We start from the raw sequence: 21,023 nt of genomic DNA, 5'->3' as shown, positions 1-21,023 counted from the left end.
ATTTAGCTGGACTGAGGGGAGAAAAGGTTGCAGCTCCTCCTTCATATGTTTAAAACTATCTGAGACAGAGAAAAACCTTCTAGCGTTTCATCAACCTGAGCTCCTATACTGACTTGTTGCAGTGCTGTTTGAGGTGCTTCTTGTAGCTCTCATCCTGCAGCACCACCTCTGGGTTACAGTGGACCAGCCAGTCAGCGTTTTTAACGTCGGGAACATTCAGCTGATTCTTCAGCTTCTTCCCCTTCCTGCCCCGAGGAACCGGAGCAGACAGACCTGCGCACACAAACCAGACGCATTAACCTGAACTGGTAAAAATAAGGCAGCGCGCGTCGCATGTGGGCGGAGAAAGTCTAACCCGAGTGGTTGAGCAGCGCCTGGTCCTGTCCGTCTTTAGAAGGAGAGATCAGATCCCAGATGAAGCTCTTGATCTTGTCGTCACCTTTGTAATGTTTCAGGCAGTAAACCAGCAGAGCCCTAATGGAAAAAACAGTCAAATAATGCCTGAATGCTTTCACTTAAAACAAGGAAAGTTCAAGCATTATCAAGGTAGGTTTTCAGACATTTCCAGCACTTTGGAGATAAAAACTATGCAAATGAACAAAGAAAACACACTATTTGTTATTACCGCAATTATTTTCTGTGATGGTATTCTACATTCACCAACAGGGACAAGTTAAACTAAAATATAAACAAAACAAAAAAACATTCCTGTTTCAACAATGTTTAACTTACAGAATATAACATGATCATTAAGTCACTAGTAATAATAAATATTCATTACAAATTGTGTTAAGGGAAATTACTTTTCTGCTCAAATTAAATATATCAAATATATGACAATATATCAAGAAAGTTGCAAAAAAAATGTCTAAAAAACTTAGATTTTCTTTCATTTAGCAAATAAAAGTAACAAATAAAAATAACTGAAATAAAATAACCCATTTGGGTTTCAAATGTTTGTAAAAACAATCACATTCTATGGGCACTGTGCCGTTACCTAGCAACCCCAGCCAAGCTCAGTCCGTTACCTAGCAACCCCAGCCAAGCTCAGCCCGTTACCTAGCAACCCCAGCCAAGCTCAGCCTGTTACCTAGCAACCCCAGCCAAGCTCAGCCCGTTACCTAGCAACCCCAGCCAAGCTCAGCCTGTTACCTAGCAACCAAAGTGGAACTCCAGAAGTTTGGGCAGCTGGTTTTACTGCTGACCAAATCAAATGCTAAAACACAATATCAAAGAAAATAAATCTCTAAAAAAATGTTCTGGCAAATGTTCTGTCATTTATCAATTATTAATAATTTTGGTAATTCTAACTGACCTAGAACAAGAGGAGTTTACTCTGATTTAACTCAGTGACAAAAATCTGTCTTTTTCTTAGTTGTATGAAAATATCTGGTTTCAACTGTAAATAATGTTTTCTGAATTTAGGCTTTTAATCAAACATTAGATTACACATTAGTACAAAATTGTACAGTGTAAATATCAAACACTTTCAAGGACTTTATAAAGAAATCAAGCTCTTTCCAAACCGTGAAAACACGTCATTGAAATTCAAGCACTTTGAAGGATCCCAAGCGGTTTCGGAGCTTTTCTTACCGACAGATCACCTCCATGTCTCTCTCCGCCAGGTGCCATTTAAACCGGCCGTGGTTCAGGATGTCCTTCCAGCGACCCCAACTGGAAACCAAGATTCAGATAAACAACAGACACACCGCTGCAGATCTCACACGGTCTGAAGCATCAGCATGAAGAATTGGGAGAATGTGGACGTCGTACCCGAAGATCAGGAGATTCTTCTCGACCCTGAAGCACTCGGCGCGGAGGTACCGCCTGGTGCGGTCGCCAAGGCGACGGGTCCGGCACGGCCGCTCCTCCGAGTCGCTGTCCAGCTCGGAAAACTCCATCAGCTCGTCGTCCTCGAAGGAGTTATAGTGGCGTGTTTGTTTCCTGACGCGCGGCGTGTCGATCACCAGGGACTCCTGGGCGGCCAGAGGAGGAAGAAAAGTGAAGAACTCTGGGTTGGAACAAGACTTGCAGCTCAAAAGTCCAGATTTAGTCAGACTAAAACTTCCTGAGGATACGGTTGTTTTTTATTGATTAAATTTTAAAGCATAAATACAAAAGTTCACCATAAATTTATGGCCAATATCCCTGCAGTGTCGGAAAAACAGAGACTATTATGTAAAATTCATATTTTGCACATTTAGATTCTTACATTTGTGTTTCAACTGTTTCTAAAAAACAGCTGAACGCTTAAAAAAAAAAAAAAAAAGATGTTTTTTGACAACAAGTTAAGGTTTCTGGTTTCTGGAAAAGGAGCCAATTCAAAAACCTTCCTTTTCAAGGAAGCATAATAAGTCACCTTTAAGGAGAGTTAGATGTAAAAATGTAGGAATGGCTGAACTAAAGGATGGAAGTACTGCCGGACGTATGAACGCATAGATGTAAGAAAAGGACAAATATACAGTTCGATGGACGGATATATAATAATTAGGATTTTTTTGACACTTGTCTGAATTTGTTTTGCTTTACACAGGATATAAACGTTTTAGAGATATCATACCTTCTCTGATCTGGAGTCGATTTCCACCTCAGCGATTTTTGCCCATTTCTGCCAGAAGTTTGGATCGTCTAAAGAAATGTCCGTTCTGTTGCCGGACGACACAAAGCTGGCCTGAAGAAGAAGAAACAAAAAAAAAGAAAATCTTAAAAACAGTTTTATAAGCAGAATTCATGATTTTAGCAGAAACATTTGATGTGTTGGACCTTTGCAAACGTGGAGCCTTTCCCTTCAGACTGGATGGTGATGGTCTGCGTTCGCCTCTGCAGGATCTGATCGATGTCTTCCTCACAGAACTTGGAGCCTTCGTCTTCCTCGTCCATCAGCGCGCCGTATGCTCCCTTCTTCAACAAATCCTCCACTTCCAGCTTAGAAAGCTGCTGCACCTGCAGCACCAAACAAAACACTGAAATTCAAGAACTTCTCAAGCATTTTCAAGGTAAGTTTTCAAGGTCTGACAGCACCACGCTTTGGAGGCTAAAATAAATTTAAAAAAAAAACTAAAAACTGGTCTCAACTCAATATGATACCATGTCATATGTTACTAGTATATAAAAATAATAGTATGTAAAATAACGTTTTGTGACAGTATTTTATATTCAACAGCAGCGACAAGTTAAACTCAAATATAACTAAATTTTATGTTTTGAAATATCTCTCATATCCTACACACCCGACTGATGCGAGAAAAAAAAACACATTTAATTTAAAAATCCTCAATTTAAATAATGTTGTTTAACTTATGAAATACAAGTCAACCTTTATTTCAGCTACTCAGATCAATAAGTTACTGAGCCATTAGGAATAATAAATATTCATCACATAGAAACAATCCAAACAAATCATGTTACCGTAAAATATCCTGCCTGCTCGAATGAAATGCTGAATTAAGGTATACAGACAAAGTTACAAAAAACATTCTAAAAAACTGAGGTTTTCTTTCACAATAAAAATAATTGTTGTTAATTCTAAACAATCTAAAACAAGAAACATTTCGTCTAATTCAAAGGGGGTCTTTTATGCAAAACTCACTTTTTACACATTTTTGTTCTTCCATTTGGGTTTCACCTGCTTCTAAAAACCAGCCCAAGTCACATTCTATGGGTATTGTGCTGTTACCTAGCAACGGCAGCCATGCCAAGCCCGGTTACCTAGCAACGACAGCCATGCCCAGCCCCGTTACCTAGCAACGGCAGCCATGCCCAGCCCCGTTACCTAGCAACGGCAGCCATGCCCAGCCCCGTTACCTAGCAACGGCAGCCATGCCCAGCCCCGTTACCTAGCAACGGCAGCCATGAACAGCCCCGTTACCTAGCAACAAAAAATGGAACACCAGAACATTTGGTCAGCTAGTTTTACCGCTACAAATCAAATACTAAACCACAACGTACAAAAAAAGCGCCGTCATCCTACAACAACTTCCTGTTGTCGCCTTCAGTAGGAACATCTGGTTGATGATCACACGAGCTGTGTGATGCAGATAAAAGTGTTTCTGATATGACAAAAACTTTATCCCAGCGCACAACTATTGTATGAAAAAACTAGGTTTTCTTTTAATTGTTGCGTTTCGGTTAAACAAATTTATTATCATTCTATTTTAAGTGATTTTACGGTTAATGGAAAAGTAGCTTGTGAGGAAAAAATTTATTTTTCTTAGTTATATAAAATTATTTGGTTTCAGCTGTAAATACTGTTTTCTAAATTTAGGTTTTCAAACAAATATTAATGGCACTTTATTACAAAACTGTGTAGTTTGAATATCAAGCAATTTCAGGGATTTTTTGCAGAAATCAAGCACTTTCCAAACCCGTACGAACCCTGAGCTTTTCTTCCTGTTTTTTGTTAATTCAGACTCTCACCCCGTTGAGGCTTCCTTTGCGGTTGATGTCCTGAAGAACGGCTTTGTCCAAACCCAGCTTCAGGCTGGCCTTGTCGAACATTTCCCTCTCGTACGAGTTTCTGGTGATCAGTCTGTAGACTTTCACCGCTTTGCTCTGTCCGATCCGATGGCATCGAGCCTGAGCCTGAAATAAAGAAACATAAAAAAAAGCCGTCAAATCAACATTGGTTTCTTCAGAAAGGTAAGAAGAATGTGGTTTAATTGAATGGACCAATTTAAAAACTAAGCTGGTTTAATAAAGGGCTTCTGACTGCCCAGATTCAGCCGGTCTGGTCTGGTCTGACCCAGTCCGGTCCGGTCCAGTCCAGTATAAGCCAGTCCAGTCCAGTCTAACCTGGTCCAGTCCGGTCCGGTCCAGCCTGAGCCAGTCCAGTCCAGTCCAGTCTGAGCCAGTCCAGTCCAGTCCAGTCTGAGCCGGTCCAGTCCGGTCCAGTCCAGTCCAGTCTGAGCCAGTCCAGTCCAGTCCTGTCCAGGCTGACCCGGTCCAGTCCAGTCCAGTCCAGTCTGAGCCAGTCCAGTCCAGTCTGAGCCGGTCCAGTCCAGTCCTGTCCAGGCTGACCCGGTCCAGTCCAGTTCAGTCCAGTCCAGTCCAGTCAGGCTGACCCAGTCTGGTCCGGTCCGTGTCTCCAGGCTCGCTGACCCACCTGCAGGTCGTTCTGCGGGTTCCAGTCCGAGTCGAAGATGATGCAGGTGTCGGCGGCCGTCAGGTTGATTCCCAGGCCTCCGGCCCGGGTGCAGAGCAGGAACACGAAGCGGTCCGAGTCGGGCTTGCAGAACCGGTCGATGGCCGCCTGCCGCAGGTTCCCCCGCACTCGGCCGTCGATGCGTTCGTACGTGTAGCTGAACGCACCAGAAGCAGCGAGCAGATGAGAAGGAACAGTAGCAGTTATTACCTTCTACACTGCACTGTAGAAGAAATCATTGTTTAATTATTAAAATTAAAAATAATCTGTCATTAATAATCAATCAATATTCTAACTCAAATCAAATAAATAAATGCCCCCATAAAATATAAACTTTCTAATAATAAATATTGTGAGAAGTTTTTCTGTCGATCCCAATTTTATTTATTTATTTCAAGATTTATATCTTTTTATTTCACTGTTTATTCTTTTATTTTGTGAAGCTACTTTACATATTCCACTTATTTTATAACTCCATTTTTATTTTATGTGTTTATATTCAAAATAAATAAAAACTAAACTCCACATAAAAACAAACTCATTAAAAAAACTATTCTTTCCCCCACATATATTGAGCTTTATTTTATTTTCAATATGGATGTTTAATTGTTATGGCTTGATATTAATAAAGTTTGAATTCTAGTGAACATTTAACACTGGAAGACATTTTAAATATCCAAAATAAATAAACAAAACAACAAATACAATAAATTTGGAAGTGTCTGTAAGCAAGCTATCCTTCAAAATAAAAGCCCTAATTGAGACCAAAGCACCAGACTGAACTTTTATCATCCAGTTTTTAGTAGAAAGAGAGAAAATGATAAATCATGGGAACTATTGAGTGTGTTTAATTATTTATCATGTGATTTATTGATTAATTTGGACAGGGCTGTTAATCAGTCTGCCTGTGACGGTCCAGCTCACCGCCTCTGGATGAGGTAGTCCTCCAGGATGTCCAGGCAGCGGACCATCTGGGAGAAGATCAGCACCTTGTGGCCCCCCGACAGCAGCTTGGGCAGCAGCTTGTCGATCAGAACCAGCTTCCCGGCCGCCTGGATCATTGCCTGCAGCTGGAAGTCCGGCGCCTCTGGGCTGTGGCTCTTCTTGAAGCTTTCCAGAATCTTCTCCTCCGCGCCTGAAAGAAATGGTTTGAATAAAAACGGCGTAGATCTGAACGACGTTTTGTCCAGAAACGAGGCGCTACCTGTGATGAGGTACGGGTGGTTGCAGCACTTTCGGAGCTCCATCATGGTGTTGATGAGGTTCGGCATGTTGTGTTGGTTTGCTCCTTTAGACAGGAAGGAGAAGTTCTTCTCCAGGATGGCCCGGTAGTATTTCTTCTGGATGTTCGTCAGCTCCACCTGGACACACACAAAAAAACTCTGAAATGACCAAAATAAGGAGAAGACTTTCAAACTTTTTCTCAGTAGAAACTCCACGACTTTGCAACAAAAATGTACCAATCAGGATGTGGAGCCATAAAAAAGTTCTAGGCTTTTGAAAATCCTTGTTTTTTCTGAGATTATACTACAAATGTTTTGTTTTTTTCTAGCAAAGTTTCAACTTTTCAAACTCTCGTATTTCTTTGTTTTTTCTAAGATTAAACTTAGAAATTGTCTCGAAAAAATAACTAACATTTCTGAGTCTGAAGAGTCAAATAATTTGTATAAAAAACAGCAACATTTCTGAGCTCCAAAAGTTGTACATTTGTGAGAAAACACTTTGAAAAAACTTGGACATTTCTGAGTTTCACAAGTTGAACATTTTAGACTTTTGAATCTCAAAAATTTTCCTGCCTCCTAGAAATTTTCTGATTAGTGTCAAAATTTCCATGTTTTTTCTTACAAATTTTAAACTTTTCTAAATCAGAATTTTCTTTGTTTTTTCTTAGATTAAACTTGGAAATTTATAGATTTATCTAAGAAATTGTCTAGAAAAAAACTTGGAAATTTCTGAGTTTCACATTTATAACATTTATAATTTTTGAAGCCGAGAAACTTTCTAAAAATTTAAAATTTTTGACTTTTTTGATTTTATGAGGTTATTCTGAAAATGTTTTCTCTCAAATTTCCAACTTTTCAAACTCAAAAATTTTCTTGTTTCTGTCTTAAAAATTTCTCAGCTCAATCTCAAAATTTATTGGAACTTTGGCAGAAATTTACTTCTCATCTTGCAAAAGAGCTGCGTAGCTAAGAGGGGTGTATTAGCAGCTAGTTAGCGTTAGCCTCAACTGTTTGAGTCACAGAATGTAATTAGATGCACTACAGAAAAAAAACAGATGAAACAGTCCTCCATGACAAATTCTACAGCCAACTTACATTTCTTACATTTTAATTTAAGACATTATGCAGCCTTAATGTTAGATACATGGATTTAAGACTTTTTAAGGCAGATGCTAGGTTTGTGCTAATAGTTCAGTTTGTTTAACCGGATGCAGACAGAGTCGAACCTCGATGATGGTTTCCTCTTTAGGCGCCAGATTTTTCTCCACATCGTCCTTCAGTCTCCTCAGCATCATTGGTTTTAAAATGGACTGAAGTTTCTTCACCTGTCAAGGAGCAGAGAGGAAATAAAACACAAACGTTGACGTCGTCCTGGCGTCCTCGGTGCCGGCCCAGAGCTGACCGGACCCACCTGCTCATCCGTCTTCAGGTCTCCGAACTCCTCCAGGAAGGAGCTCTCTGAGGGAAACTGCTGTGGCTCCAGGAAGTTCAGCAGACTGAACAGCTCCTCCACCGAGTTCTGCAGCGGTGTCCCAGTCAGAAGCACCTTGTGTTCCTGTCAGGAAGCGGACCACAACATGTTTCACAACACGCGTCTCTGCCGGAGCAGTCGGAGACGCTACTGAGCACGTGCAGATGGAGGCTGACCAGGTTCATGAGCTTCAGTCCCTCCAGCAGCTTGCAGTTCCTGTTCTTGAGGCGGTGGGCCTCGTCGATCACAACGCAGCGCCACTGCAGCTTCTTCAGCTCCGGGCAGTCGGCCATGATCATCTCGAAGGTGGTGATCAGGCCGTGGAACTTCAGCCCGCCCGAGATCGTGTTGCCCTGCAGCAGAGGAGCGCGGATCAAGTTTAAGACTTTAAACACCATTAAGATAAATGTTTTGTCATCAGAAGCTGCGATGCCACTGCTGGTGGTACTGCACTAATGTGGAAAAAACACAATTGTCATTAAATAAGAAATGCAATTAAAATCACACATGAAGATTTTTGCTCACGCGATTAGTCATTAAAAAACTTCCCGTCGTGTTTTTCATCATTTCCGCCTCTATTAACACTCGGTTGTAATGTGTTTAAAGTTAACTTTATTAAAAAGTTTTAAGGCCAATGATGAAGACAAACGTTTGCTAGTTTAGCCACTTGGCAAATTTATCAAACTGGCTAAACTAGCTAACTGGCTATGGAGCAAATACCACAGCCACCTAACTGGCTACTAATGTAGCAAAACAATCTTGTAGCCTAACTGGTAGCCTAACTAATAAGCCAATAATTAGCCGCTAGCCTCAACCATCTGCGTTCGACTCAAACTACTGCCCGATTGAAAAGTCCCGTGACATTTAATGGCTTTCGTTTAAGCTAGATGAATTTCTGGACGCCACAGAGGCACAGGTGACCTTTCACCTCCTGGTTTCCCACCTGCTGGTCTCGGTAGAACATCTCGTACTGCAGGATCATCTGGCGGCTGATCTGCGAGCCGTGGTACACGATGACGTTCATGTGCGTCCAGGTGCGAAACTCCCGCTCCCAGTTGGTGATGGTGGACAGCGGGGCGATGATGAGGAACGGCCCGCGGATGCCCATGTTGAAGATTTCGTACAGGAACGTGATCGACTGGATCGTCTTCCCCAAACCCATTTCATCTGCCAGGATGCAGTTTTTCCTGAAAACGAGCAGAAGGTGAGCGGGAGGGAGGAGGACGGAAACAGGAAATGGCTTCCCGGTGGGTCTGTCTGGGCGCTCACCTGTTGTACCAGTTGAACATCAACCAGTTCATCCCCTCCAGCTGGTATTCTCTGAGCTGGTTTCCGTTCCGGTAATCTCTGGAGCGCTCCAGCTTCTGCCATTTATCTGGAGCTGGGCGTTCCTGCCAGACGAAGGATTAAAAATAATCTTTTCAAGATTAATAACAAAATAAAACATTAAATTAACTTTAATTTTACACATTTATACAAGAAACAGTTATTTTATCACATATTGATATTTTTATTTTGTATTAATATTTTCCATTATTCTATCTTTCAATTAATTTATCTATTTTGTTTATCATATTTTATGGGCCGATTAAGAGAACATTTATTTTTTTACTTATTTATTAATTTATTTTTATCTATTTGTCATAGAGACATTTTAATTTATTTATGTATTTTTATTATTATATTTACCATATTAAATGGACTGATTAAGGACAAGTTTTTATTTGCTTATTGATTTATTTATTTTTATTGATTTATTTATTATATCTGATGGTAAAAATAAGGGGAAGTTTTTTATTTTATCTATTTATTTTTATTTATTAATTTATTTACCATATTAAATGGTTTGACTAAGGGGAAGTTTCAATGATTTTTAATTCATTTATTACATTTTATGGGCCGATTACAAGAAGGTTTTTAATTATTCACTATTTATTAATTAAATGTTTTTTATTTTGAATACAAGTTTTTATTTATGCTTCTTATGGGTAGAAGTTTTATTATTAATTCTTTTAATAATTATGCTGTATTGTAATATTTTTCATTTATGTCTTTTTATATTTATCACTTTACTCTTTATTTTTACTTATTTTTTCATAGATATATTTTGTACTAATTTCTGCACTTTACTTATATTTTGCTTGTACAAGCAAAATATAAGTAAAGTATGGCTGTGCTGATAATATTCACGCTGTCCGGACTTGATCGTCGTTCCTTTAAATCTCCGTTCCTCTCACCATGTGTCTGAGGTCCGCCGGACGCTTCTGGATCTCCTCGAACTCCCGGATCTTCTCCGGGTCCAGGTCCTCCTGCAGCTCCCAGGTCGCCTCCTCGTACGACAGGCTGCACCACTTCACCAGGTAGTGGGTCACCTCCTGCAGCAGAAGCACATGCTGCGTCGCCGCCCTCAACAGCCTCCAGGAAATAAAACCGCCTGTCTGGGAACGTACCTCGCCCGTCTCCGTATCCGTGGTAACGGCCACCTCCAGGATGCGGTCGACCTCCACGTAGTCTGGGTTGAATATGTCATCGTCGGGCTGAAGGGGGAAAACGGAGATGAACGAAGCAGAAAACGATTAGCTCAGTGATCAAATATTCTCAATCGATTATTCTGATGATTAATTGATTATTTGGAAAATTATTGATATTTGGCACTTTGATTTAAAATGCAGTTAAATAATTAAATTGATATTTTAAATAACAAATGCAATAACAGCATTCCTTTAATAAACAGTCATTTGTAGCTTAAACATCAAACAGCTCAGACCTTTCTGCTTAACATCGACACATTGCAGGGATTTTCTGTTGATCATTTTGTATTAACAACTGAAAATAAAGAGGAGATTGATTTTACAGAATTTGAACAAAGTGGAGCTAAATCTGGTTACAACAGATTAGTAAGACTTTTCATCTTTTCATGATTTGTACAGTTTTTGCCTTAATTCCTGCTCTGAGTGTGTTGTTCTGACTTTTTAGAGTCTGTATAGTCCAGCTAATGATTAATTGATTACTAAACCAGTCAACGATAAATTCAACAATCGACTAATCAGGAAGTTTCACCTCAGTGAACAGGTGCTTCATCTGAGCCTGTTTGGTCCTGAAACGTTTGATCTTCTGGTGGATTCTGGGATCTTTCTCCAGCTCTTCCAAAGTGGCCCATTTGCAGTGCAGGTAGGAACTACAAGCATAAAAAATAAAAACAAAACGATGATTTAAGTCATGCAGCTTCCACTGAGTTTTTCTCCATTTGGACACAAAACCAGTAAAGTTCATTATAAATTAATGGCAGAAACTTACAGAAGAGGATTTAAAAAAATTTTAAAAATCTGACCTTTTTCTCAGAAATACAACTTTTGATCTCAGAAAAATTTAAATCACAATTCAGAGAAAAGACATAATCCTGAAAAGTCAGAATTTTAATTTTTAAAAGTCAGAATTTTGACTTTTAAAAAAATCTGAATTCTGAGAAAAATGTCAGAATTTTGATTTTGATTAAAATAAAGTCAGGATTCTGAGGTTAAAGTGAGATTTTTTTCAGTCTCTATTCCCCTTTTTAATTTGGACCATGAAGCAAACGGAGCTTAATCTGGACGGTTGGGTGGACAGGTTGGATAAACTTGTTTTTATTAATTCACACGTTTTTCATGCAGGCACTCAGATGAGGAATAAAGTTTGTAAATAAAATAAAAAATTAAGTCAGACGGAAAAATGTCTCAAACCATAAATGCATTGGAAAAGCATCATCTGTAACTACAGCTAGATTAATTTGCATCACTTCACCCATAAACGAACGCCAATAAAGATAACCAGTCTTCATTGCGAATAATAAAGATTTTACAAAAACAGTTGTCCTGCAACTTTATGATGCACAAATAAATTATTCCTAACAAAGTGGAGGAAAATGTAAAGTTCGAATCCATCCGGTTATGTTTTATTCATCATCCTGGGAGAATGAATTACAGAAAACAGAATAACTGCGTACAGGGGCGTCTCCGGAGACACTCTGGCTTCGGGAGCTAAAACGTTCCTGAACGGATAATAACTGCTGCCTGGGAATAGCAGCCCCCAAAAACCACAACGCAGCATTTCTAAACACGAGCTGCTGTTAGCGGGCAAAAGTCAAATAAAAATGATTGACGAAGGAGATTTAACGGAGCTCAGTTCAGGTCTTTAAGGTTCCAGGCAGACATAGAATATCCACATGAAAACAGCTTGAAATTTTTACTTTTTTATGAATTTTGTCAGGAAAAACTCGGGACTCGCTTTGATTTGTCCAATCCCTCAAATTCAACTAATGACTGCAGCTAAACTCAAACATATTCACAATGGTGGCCACAATTACACCAACAGCAGAGCTAATAGCGTTTGGCGCTAATGAAAACATTTAGCTGTACTACATCTGCTACTTTCGCTTCATGGTTGAATTTTGTGCTTTAGCATTAGCTTCCACTAAATGGTGTGTTGGCTTAGTGCTTTAGCATTAGCAGAATAAAGTTTATAATCAGTGCGGCCATTTTCAAACTTTTTGCTACGTAATCTGTAAAGTTAAAGATAATTGAGGGACACCTTTTAATTTATTTTATTCAAAAGATGTTTCTTTGCTAAATGTTTTCATTTTACCTGTACAATTATTGAGGGCCGCAAAATATCACTTCAAGGGCCGCAAACGGCCCACGGGCCGCACTTTGCACACAACTGGATTAGTGTTTGATATTCATGAATGTCATGTCCTTTTAAGAATAATTTTAACTGGTATTTCCTTTGTTTCTGGGTTAAATCGTTAAACAAATATTTGAATATTTATTGAATCTGAAGAAGTTTGGATTTATTTTGGATTTTCTCAAATTTAAAGCAAAAATAAACTTACACAAAGACACAAACATGTGAGCAAAGCTCCACTGGAATATAGTTAAATATCCTTAAACATGGGCTTTTAATACTGTCTTAATAGAGTGCAGTAAATTAAGTCAGCAGAAGCAGAAACAGAAGATAAACCATAAATCAGGATATTTGTCTATAAAGAGACTCACAAATTTCTGTATTTGACATAAAACTCCTCCATGTCCTCCGTTTGGTCCTCTGATGAAGCCTAAAGAGACAAATTAAACATTCTCAGGAAAATCAATCAACATTATTTCTGAAATAAAAGTAATTAAAAATCTGGATGTATTCAGGATTTTAAGTAAAGGTATATATATTTTTTTTTTCTTTTTTTTACCTCTTTCTTCATTTTTCTGACAGCCAGGATTTTCTCGATGATGTTGGCCTCGTCCTCTGGAGGTTCCTGAGACACGGAAACAAGAAAATCTGCATTCAAACGGCAGGAACAAGGCAGAACCATAAAATAAACTGCAGAAAACAACTAGAAATTCCCAGAACATTTAAACCATTAAAACCCAAAACCAGGATGAATCTTTTAGTTTTTTTCCAGGCAGATTTTTCCGGATCGGACCAGAAATCTGAGGGGTGTCTTACTTCTGCCTGCCATGCCAGAGCCGTAGCGTTGAGCGCCGAGATGCGTCCGGCTCCCAGAACGGCGATCGTCTCTCCGTCGTCGTCCACCACCTTGAAGTCCAAGTCTTCGTTGTACTTCCTCCTTTTGACCTGTCGACCCGAACGCCGCTTCTGCAGAGCGGGCCGAGGACAAAACAAACAAAACTATTTCAAAAACACTTACTGGAAACAGTTCCTTCAGACTTTTAAAGGTTCCTGGGTCATAAGTAGGGATAAATAAGCAAAACAACAAATAAAATGTAAACAAAACTGTCCTTCAAAAAATGTAAGTATGTTGCAAAAAGCTTTAAATCAATTAACTGCACAATAAATTAAAATAAGCTCAATGGTTTCCATTTGCATGATTTATTATTTTTCTCTTTTGTCTCTTTTTACCAAAAACTGGACAACTAAAGTCTTTAGTTTGGTGCTTTTTTGTTCATAAATCATTTTCTTTGTTGTTTTATTTATTTTGGATATTTAAAATGTCTTCCACTTCCAGAGTTAAATGTTCAATAGGATTCTAAGTTTATTAATCTTTCAGTATAAAATGTTCTGGCATTATAGCACCATTACCATTATATTACTTGAAAATGGTCTAAAAACAACAATATTACAGTTTATCACAATAAATTCTGGGGCAATTCGACTAAAAGGCCTAATTGAAAAAAAGCACCAGACTGAAGATGTTTATTATCCAGTTTTTGGTTAAAAAAAAAAAAAAAAGGGAAAAACACTAAATGACACAAATGGAAATGATCAAGCTCATTTTAATTTATCATGCGATTACTTGATTAATTGCTTATTGAGACCACTCTATTAGTAACCAATTTAGTATTTCCAAGCAACTTGACCAACACTGGAAACAGGTTACTAAAAGTCATAAAACTTGGCTTTGGGATACTTTTATTTAAAGTTTATGGTTTAGTTTTACTTTCTGCGTTTTTGTTGTGTAACGGTTATTTGTGTATTCCTCCTGAACTCACAGCGTTGTCCAGCGGGTCCTGGCTGTCGTCACCTCCCATGTTGAGCGCTGACGTTGAGGTGGTGTCGTCGCTCTCCGCCCCCTCCTGGACGGCCAGCTCCTGGTTTCTCCTCTTCCCTTTCTTCTTCTTCTCCAGCGGCGCCGCACCTGGGTCTCTGAAGGAACAGCAGCATTGTGTCACAATCAGAAAGTTAAATGAGAATGTAAATCTAAATATTTAGCTTTGTTTTCAGTTCAGAAGCTGGAATGAGAAAGAAGCAAGACTCACCACTCTGAGCATTTTCAGCTAACTTTGATTTGACTTGTTGCTGAAAATGTGCTACATAAATAAAATTACATTACCTTACGTTACCTTAACCCTAACTCAAAATGAAACAGTATGTTATTATAGTTGGGCTGGAGGGTAATTATTCAGTTATAAACCATCCAGTTCTGCACTGAGTTTGAATTTTTTGGATTTGTTTTGGTATGCAAGTAATTCTTAAAATTTAAATTTAATTTAAATGTTATAAAAATAAAAGCACCTATGCTTTTTTAAACATGTTCTGGAACTTTGCTGGGTTGCTAGGTAACGGGCTGAGCCTGGCTGGCGGTTACTAGGTAACGGCTTGTTAAATTCCGGAGGTTTCTAAAACGGCTCCTTTCCCAAAAAACATTAAGTTATTTCCAAAAAGCAGAGTTACCTCAAATGAAATTTAAAATAAAATAAACATGTAAATACATGTATTTACATGTAAATACATGTATTTACTCACTTCTGTTGAGTTGGCAACAGAAGTGATAATACATTTACACTTATTACCTGTGATGGACACAAAAAAAGCTAGTTAGCAAGCTAGCTAACAGGAGTATATTAGCAGCTAGCTACCGACCGTCTCAAGTCACAGTCATAACTCAATTTTGCCTGACATAAAAGTTTCGCAAGAAAAACTACGTATGAGTTCAAATAGTCCTACCACAATAAAATTTAAGATCAATTTAAAGACCATATTTAAGGCCAACCTACATTTTTAAAATACATTTAAAACATTTTAAAGTCTTAATTTTAGATGGATCAATTTAAGACTTTTAAAGCCTGAATTTAAGACGTTTAAGAATTTGCACTCTGCTTACTGATATAATTTTTGTGTGTGAAATGTCACTAAATGTAGCAGCAAAGTTGTGCTGATTATTGTTAACAATGCAGACGTGACCTGGTGGCCAGATCTCTTCACTTTATTCTCTGAGGTTTGTTTTGCTTTCATTCCTTTATTTTTCCTTCGTTTCTCTTTCATGCTTGAACCTTCCTCTCTGACCCTGACAAGATTAGTCAAATCATGATCATAGGTTGTTAAAGAGACGACACTTTCAAATTCCAAGGTGTAAAACTTAATTATGAAGTTGTACAAATATTAGTTTCTGTGGTCTGAGGAAACAAACAGCTCCTAAATCTGTTAGCAGGCAGCAGCTGGCTGAACCGGTCGGATCCGGGTTGGTTGCATCTTTTAGGATCTTTCAGGCGCTCTAAAGACAGACCATAATAGTCTCTGATGAGTTTAATGATGTTGTAAGCAGTTTTATTTACCTGCTGTAAAATCTGCATCTACATCCAGACCCAGTTCACGATTTTAGGCAGGATAGGTTCTGCTCAGGAGTTTGGCTCCTTTAAGTTTCATTTAAAGTCAAGAAATTAGGCTGGTGACAGGAAAAACTCAGAAATCTGATTCTTTTATGATCACTGAATGCACCACACCTAAGCTCTGTCAATAACACTTTTTTGAGGGAAGAAAATGGACTTAAAGTTTGGTATTTTCAGTACCAGTGAAGATTCTAATAAAAGGGTAACTGCAGGTTTTAGCAAGTCAAATTTAAGACTTTTAAGCCACTTTGAATGAAATTTAAGACTGTGAATGTTGGGATTGGTTGGAAGACTGCTGCATTACAATCAGGCATAGCAGAAACTGTCAATGTTTGTGGCTTTTTGTAGCGACTTTAGGTTTCACACACTGAATATTGCTCTCTTAAGGGGGTAGAATCATGTAAAAATAAACTTTTACATCATGTTATTCTGTCATCAAAAACATACCTGGAGTGTTGCTTTCATTCTTTCATTTATGTTTGAGAAATCCTTTAATCTCCATGGCAACCATTGAATTGTGCAAATTCCCTGGGTGGACCTAGCCCCGCCTTCGAGGTGCAGCTCCTCCCCCACTCAGCTCCTTCAGACTAGCCATCAGCAATTAGCAAACACCTGTTTGAACTGCGTATCAGCTGAGCTCATTATAGGAGCTGCTTCTCAGTGAAACGCTGGTAAAGGCGCTGTTAAAGGGTTAACAGAGGAGCCATGCTGTTATGACGTCCTGGAGGTGGAGCTTCAAAAAGAGCAGGAGTTTTTAATCATCATGCTCATTTTAATTTATCGTGCGATTCATTGACCTACTACTTATTTTGACAGGCTCACTACGACCTGTCTTATTTAAGGTAATTTGTTTTTAACTAGATGTAAATGAAAGCGAGGTGCAGCAGAGTGAACTATAAATGCGCCATGTGTCACCAGCTTCGCTCTTAAATCCTGGAAGCACCTGAAACCAACCTTCCTAGTTGTGCCCTATATTGGTTATTTGAGTCATACAGCTTGATTCTGCTTTTCCGAGCTTGTGGTTGTTCTTACTTGGGTTTGCGGCCCCTCTGCTTTGGCGCCGTGGGGGCTGCAGACTTGCTGTTGGCCTGGCCATGACTCTTCCCGTGGATCTGGGCGGCCTGGCTGTTGTTTACTTGAGGCCCTGCTGCAAAAGTGGAAAACAGGAAGACGGTTGGGACAGTCGTTAGTCCAATAAAATCTGTTTTTAGACATGGAGGTGCTGTAATTTGAATTTCCAATTCTGAATTAGCTGCGTTTGAGGAGCATGTCGCCAATTTAAAACATTTGATCGTATCCTACATTCTAGGTAAAGTAAAATAAAATGAAATATGTTTTGAAATATCTCTCACAACATTAACTTAGCAAGAAATTCCCCAATTTCAGTAACATTGTTTCAATAAGTCATTGAGATATTAGGAATAATAAACATTCATTACATTGAAACAGTCCAAACATTTCATGTTAAGGTAAACGGTAAGGTAAGGTAAGGTAAGGTAAATGACCTTCCTTGCTATAAAAGTTACCAAAAAAAATTCTAAAAAATGTTCTTGCTAAGTTTTCTGCTAATTAGCAGAAATAAATAATTTTGGTTATTCTGACTAAACAAAAACAAGAAAAGGTCAGACAAGTTTAACTTGAGACAATGTATGAAAATATCTGGTTTCAACTGTTAATAATGTTTTCCAAATTTAAGCTTTAAATCAAACATTAGATAGAAATTTATTGCTAACCTGAGAACTTTGAATATGAATCACTTTTAAGGATTTTACACAGGAATCAAGCACTTTCCAAACCTTAAAAACTTCAAAAATTGAAATTCAAACACTTTCAAGGATTTCAAGAACCTGCACAAAACTGAAAAACGTATGACGATGTAGGCGTTTCATATCAGTCGATTAGTTTTTTATCTACAATAAATACCTGGAATACTGTCAGACTGGTGGCGGGACCGTTCCCGTTTCATCCACAGTTTTCTCTCCACGATGTTCTTTAGTTTTAGTCAGTTATGAGGCACAGTGGCAAAACCTGAAACTGCTGCTGCGCAAGTTACTCAGCAGGTTGTTGCTAGGCAACCAGAGTGGGAGAGTTGATGCCACCAACATAGCTTAGCTAGTCATGAGAAGATGAGCAGCTAAAGTCTTTCCTTTGCCTACGTCTCCCAGAATGCTTTGCTGACCTCGATCACAGTTCAGTGGAAATTGTTGAATATTATATCTGTTAATTACGTTATAAGAATTTCATGTCAGTAGATGTTGATAATTGTTGACCTGTGTTTTTTTGTTTTAAATATCTGAAATACTGCCAAACCGTTGCCGTGACCTTTCCCATTTTATCCACAGTTTTCCCTCCACACAGTTGTTGCTAGGTAACCAAAGAATGAATGAGTTGCTAGGTAACGAAAGGATTAGTGAGTTAGCCGATTCCATCAACCTAGCTTAGTTAGCAGTGAGAGGTTGAGCGGCTAAGGCCTTTCCTATGCCTACATCTCCCAGAATGCTTTGAAGTTCTGGATCAAAGTTCAGTGAAATTTTTGATTATTCTACCAGATGATTATACATTATTGATTTATCGTTCAGCTGTAGCTCCAACCTAAATGCATTAATAAAATTGAAGCCATTTTGGACGTTTCTACGAACCTTGGTTGGCCGGCACAGGAGGGAGGACTTTAACCTTCGGTTTCCGACCTCTTTTCCCAGGAATTTTGACCGGGACTGGAACCGGTCCAGAAGCCGCGGGCGGCTCCGAGGTTTTCCCACCTGCCGCATTCCTGGGATCTGCGCCGCTCTCCTTCCGGCTGCCCTTCCCCTTGGTGCGCCGCTCCTTCCTCTCCTTGCCCTCCTTGGGCTCTTTGCTCCTCCTCAGCGTCAGCACAGTCGTCTCCTTCTCCTCCTTTTGTCTCTTTGGTTTGCTGCTCTCCTTCTCCTCCTCTTCGGCGTCGACTTTCTCCCACTGCCTCTTGTCCTTTTTCTTCCGTTTCTTCTTCACCCTGCCCCCGCCTCCTCCCTCATCTTCCTCGTTCAAGGAGGCGTGGGACCTGGCGGCGTGCACGCCGACCGCCGCGCAGTGATTGGCCGTCGATGTGCTGCCCACTGGGGTGAGGATCCGGAGCTGGTCCTTGGAGCCGACAACCAGGTGTCCCCTAGGGATTGTGGGAACTGCGGTTTGTGCGATGCTGCCTTGGTCCGAGGCGGCGGCGGCGGCGGGGGAGGCTGGAGGCGGCGTGTGCTTCGGGAGGCCAGTGAACATCTGGAATCAGAAACAAAAAATCAGCTGAGCACCTGAGTCAAGTCGACCCCACCACCTTCTTCAAATCTAACAACACTGGTGTTGAACGCTTGAGCTGCAAAAGTTTTAATTTGTGCCACTATCAATTTAAATATATCAATAAATGTTTCCAGAGGTCATGAAAGGTCATCCAGCCACCTTCTTTAAATCAGATTTATGAGCTGCTGTTATAAAAAGCTGAGGATTGTCATTTAACAGCAAAGTTTTGCTTCCATGTCACCTTCAAAGCAAGATAATTCACTAAAACATCAATAAACAGTTTAAACAGAAAAATAAATAGATTTGCTTGAATAAAAAAAGCTTAGTGGGACACAGAGGTAATAAAACTAGAAACAGTCAAGATTGAAAAATAAAAAGTGACAGTTAGGAGGAAGGATCACTATATGCTGTAAATGTCAAACACTCACATTTAAATAAACTAATCCTAATGATGTAGAAATGTACAATCCCTATAAACAACAAGCACAAAATAATAAAGAAATGAAAGTTATTATTATTATAATCCACAGAGCAGAAGGTGAATTTAGGGAATAAAATCAACTAAATAACAGTGATTCAGCTTCTAATTAAATATCATCACCTAGTGTTTATATTTACAACATTGATGTTAGGAAGAAAGTTTGTAGTAAAGTATATTTTTACATGACACAGAGAATGATTTGTGTGGAATAATAGTGGTGAAACTGGAGAAAAGTCCTATTCTGAGCACGCGCCGTTGTTGCTGTGAATCATGCTGTGACTAAACACCAACATGCAGAATATTCCTCTGTCAGCCTGCAGGATGCTGCAGCCTTTTGGGGCTCACGCAACACGGATGGCGCGGGTGTTAAAACGATTAACCGCCTGAGAGACGTAAACAAACCAAACATATGTGAACCAGGCCAGACTGCTCCGCGCAGAAACATCCAGGATGCTGAAATATTCTGTTTCTATGTTTCTCAGGCACAGAGTGACATTTACAGCAACATGTTATACATCTTCTGATTTAACACCTTGAAATTGGGCTCTGTCTCTTTAAGAAGCTCCTGCTCTTTCTGAAACTCATTCCAACATGGCTCCTCTATTAACCCTTCACGTTAATAGAGTAGTGAAAGTTACTTCTATCAGAAATGTCAGATTAATCTACTACAAATGAATAAATGATACAATAAATGATCAGTGAGGGTGAATAAGAAAACAAATGAAAAGCTGCAGATGAGTTCTCCTTCGTCTTCTTGATTTTTAATTTGTTGGTTGGTGTGAAAAAGTGCTTTCCCCCTTCCTGACGTCCTTTTTTCCCCCACATTGGTCACATTTCAGTGTTTCAGGACACAGACCAATTTAAATATTAGTCAAAGTTTGATTTCTAATCTGTCACATTTTTTTCCGTACTTCAAACTTGAGACTGTATGTGAAACATAATATAAAAGTCAGTGTTTAGAAATCTAAAATTACTAAAATAATTCATTCATATTACTAATAGTTTACAGCAGCCGTAGAGTTTGTGACGTATTGTGCAAGAAAAAAGTTGTTTGCAGTGAGAAAACGTTTCCCTGGATGAAGTTGGTTAAAAGTTGCAGTTACAGCTGCAGAAATGCTCATAAACCCGGGAAGTTTTGTTTATCTGCTGCAGAAGACGCAGCGAGTTTTTCCTGCAACCAGCCAGGGATCGATGCAGCCTGGAGGAACTCCATCCGTCTGACTCCGATCGCTACGCTGCATTGTCTCAGTTTTCTGCATAAACGCTCGCAGTCATAAATATTCATGGCCGGTAGGCGGACCTCAAGGTCAGTGCAGCATGTGGGCAAAAATCCATTTGGATCAAA

General features: G+C 39.3%; 1 protein-coding gene across 3 annotated transcripts in view; it reads right to left on the bottom strand.

Moving 5' to 3' along the window:
* Positions 1-21,023, bottom strand: part of chd6 (chromodomain helicase DNA binding protein 6) — a 67,842-nt gene that overhangs the window by 27,812 nt on the left and 19,007 nt on the right. For 2 of the 3 annotated variants that reach the window (XM_088005864.1, XM_088005865.1), the window contains exons 3-25: positions 18,570-19,179; positions 16,963-17,077; positions 14,314-14,467; positions 13,310-13,459; positions 13,053-13,118; positions 12,865-12,923; positions 10,895-11,012; positions 10,072-10,371; positions 9,104-9,225; positions 8,778-9,021; positions 8,011-8,187; positions 7,775-7,918; positions 7,590-7,688; positions 6,345-6,501; positions 6,065-6,275; positions 5,102-5,297; positions 4,417-4,581; positions 2,764-2,943; positions 2,561-2,671; positions 1,774-1,976; positions 1,594-1,674; positions 356-474; positions 114-273 (exon numbers count right to left, since the gene is read on the bottom strand). In XM_088005864.1, the coding sequence (XP_087861990.1) occupies positions 114-273; positions 356-474; positions 1,594-1,674; positions 1,774-1,976; positions 2,561-2,671; positions 2,764-2,943; positions 4,417-4,581; positions 5,102-5,297; positions 6,065-6,275; positions 6,345-6,501; positions 7,590-7,688; positions 7,775-7,918; positions 8,011-8,187; positions 8,778-9,021; positions 9,104-9,225; positions 10,072-10,371; positions 10,895-11,012; positions 12,865-12,923; positions 13,053-13,118; positions 13,310-13,459; positions 14,314-14,467; positions 16,963-17,077; positions 18,570-19,179 (3,941 nt within the window). The remainder of the gene's footprint in view (positions 1-113; positions 274-355; positions 475-1,593; positions 1,675-1,773; positions 1,977-2,560; positions 2,672-2,763; positions 2,944-4,416; positions 4,582-5,101; positions 5,298-6,064; positions 6,276-6,344; positions 6,502-7,589; positions 7,689-7,774; positions 7,919-8,010; positions 8,188-8,777; positions 9,022-9,103; positions 9,226-10,071; positions 10,372-10,894; positions 11,013-12,864; positions 12,924-13,052; positions 13,119-13,309; positions 13,460-14,313; positions 14,468-16,962; positions 17,078-18,569; positions 19,180-21,023) is intronic. The other variant, XM_088005866.1, reaches the window with a different exon arrangement.

This window comes from Poecilia mexicana, unplaced genomic scaffold (assembly GCF_051168715.1).
Source record: "Poecilia mexicana isolate PSO_F unplaced genomic scaffold, ASM5116871v1 scaffold_5, whole genome shotgun sequence".
In the NCBI taxonomy this organism is placed as follows: domain Eukaryota; kingdom Metazoa; phylum Chordata; class Actinopteri; order Cyprinodontiformes; family Poeciliidae; genus Poecilia; species Poecilia mexicana.
The sequence above is the reverse complement of the archived record's forward strand: the minus strand, read 5'-3'. Positions and strand labels throughout refer to the sequence as shown.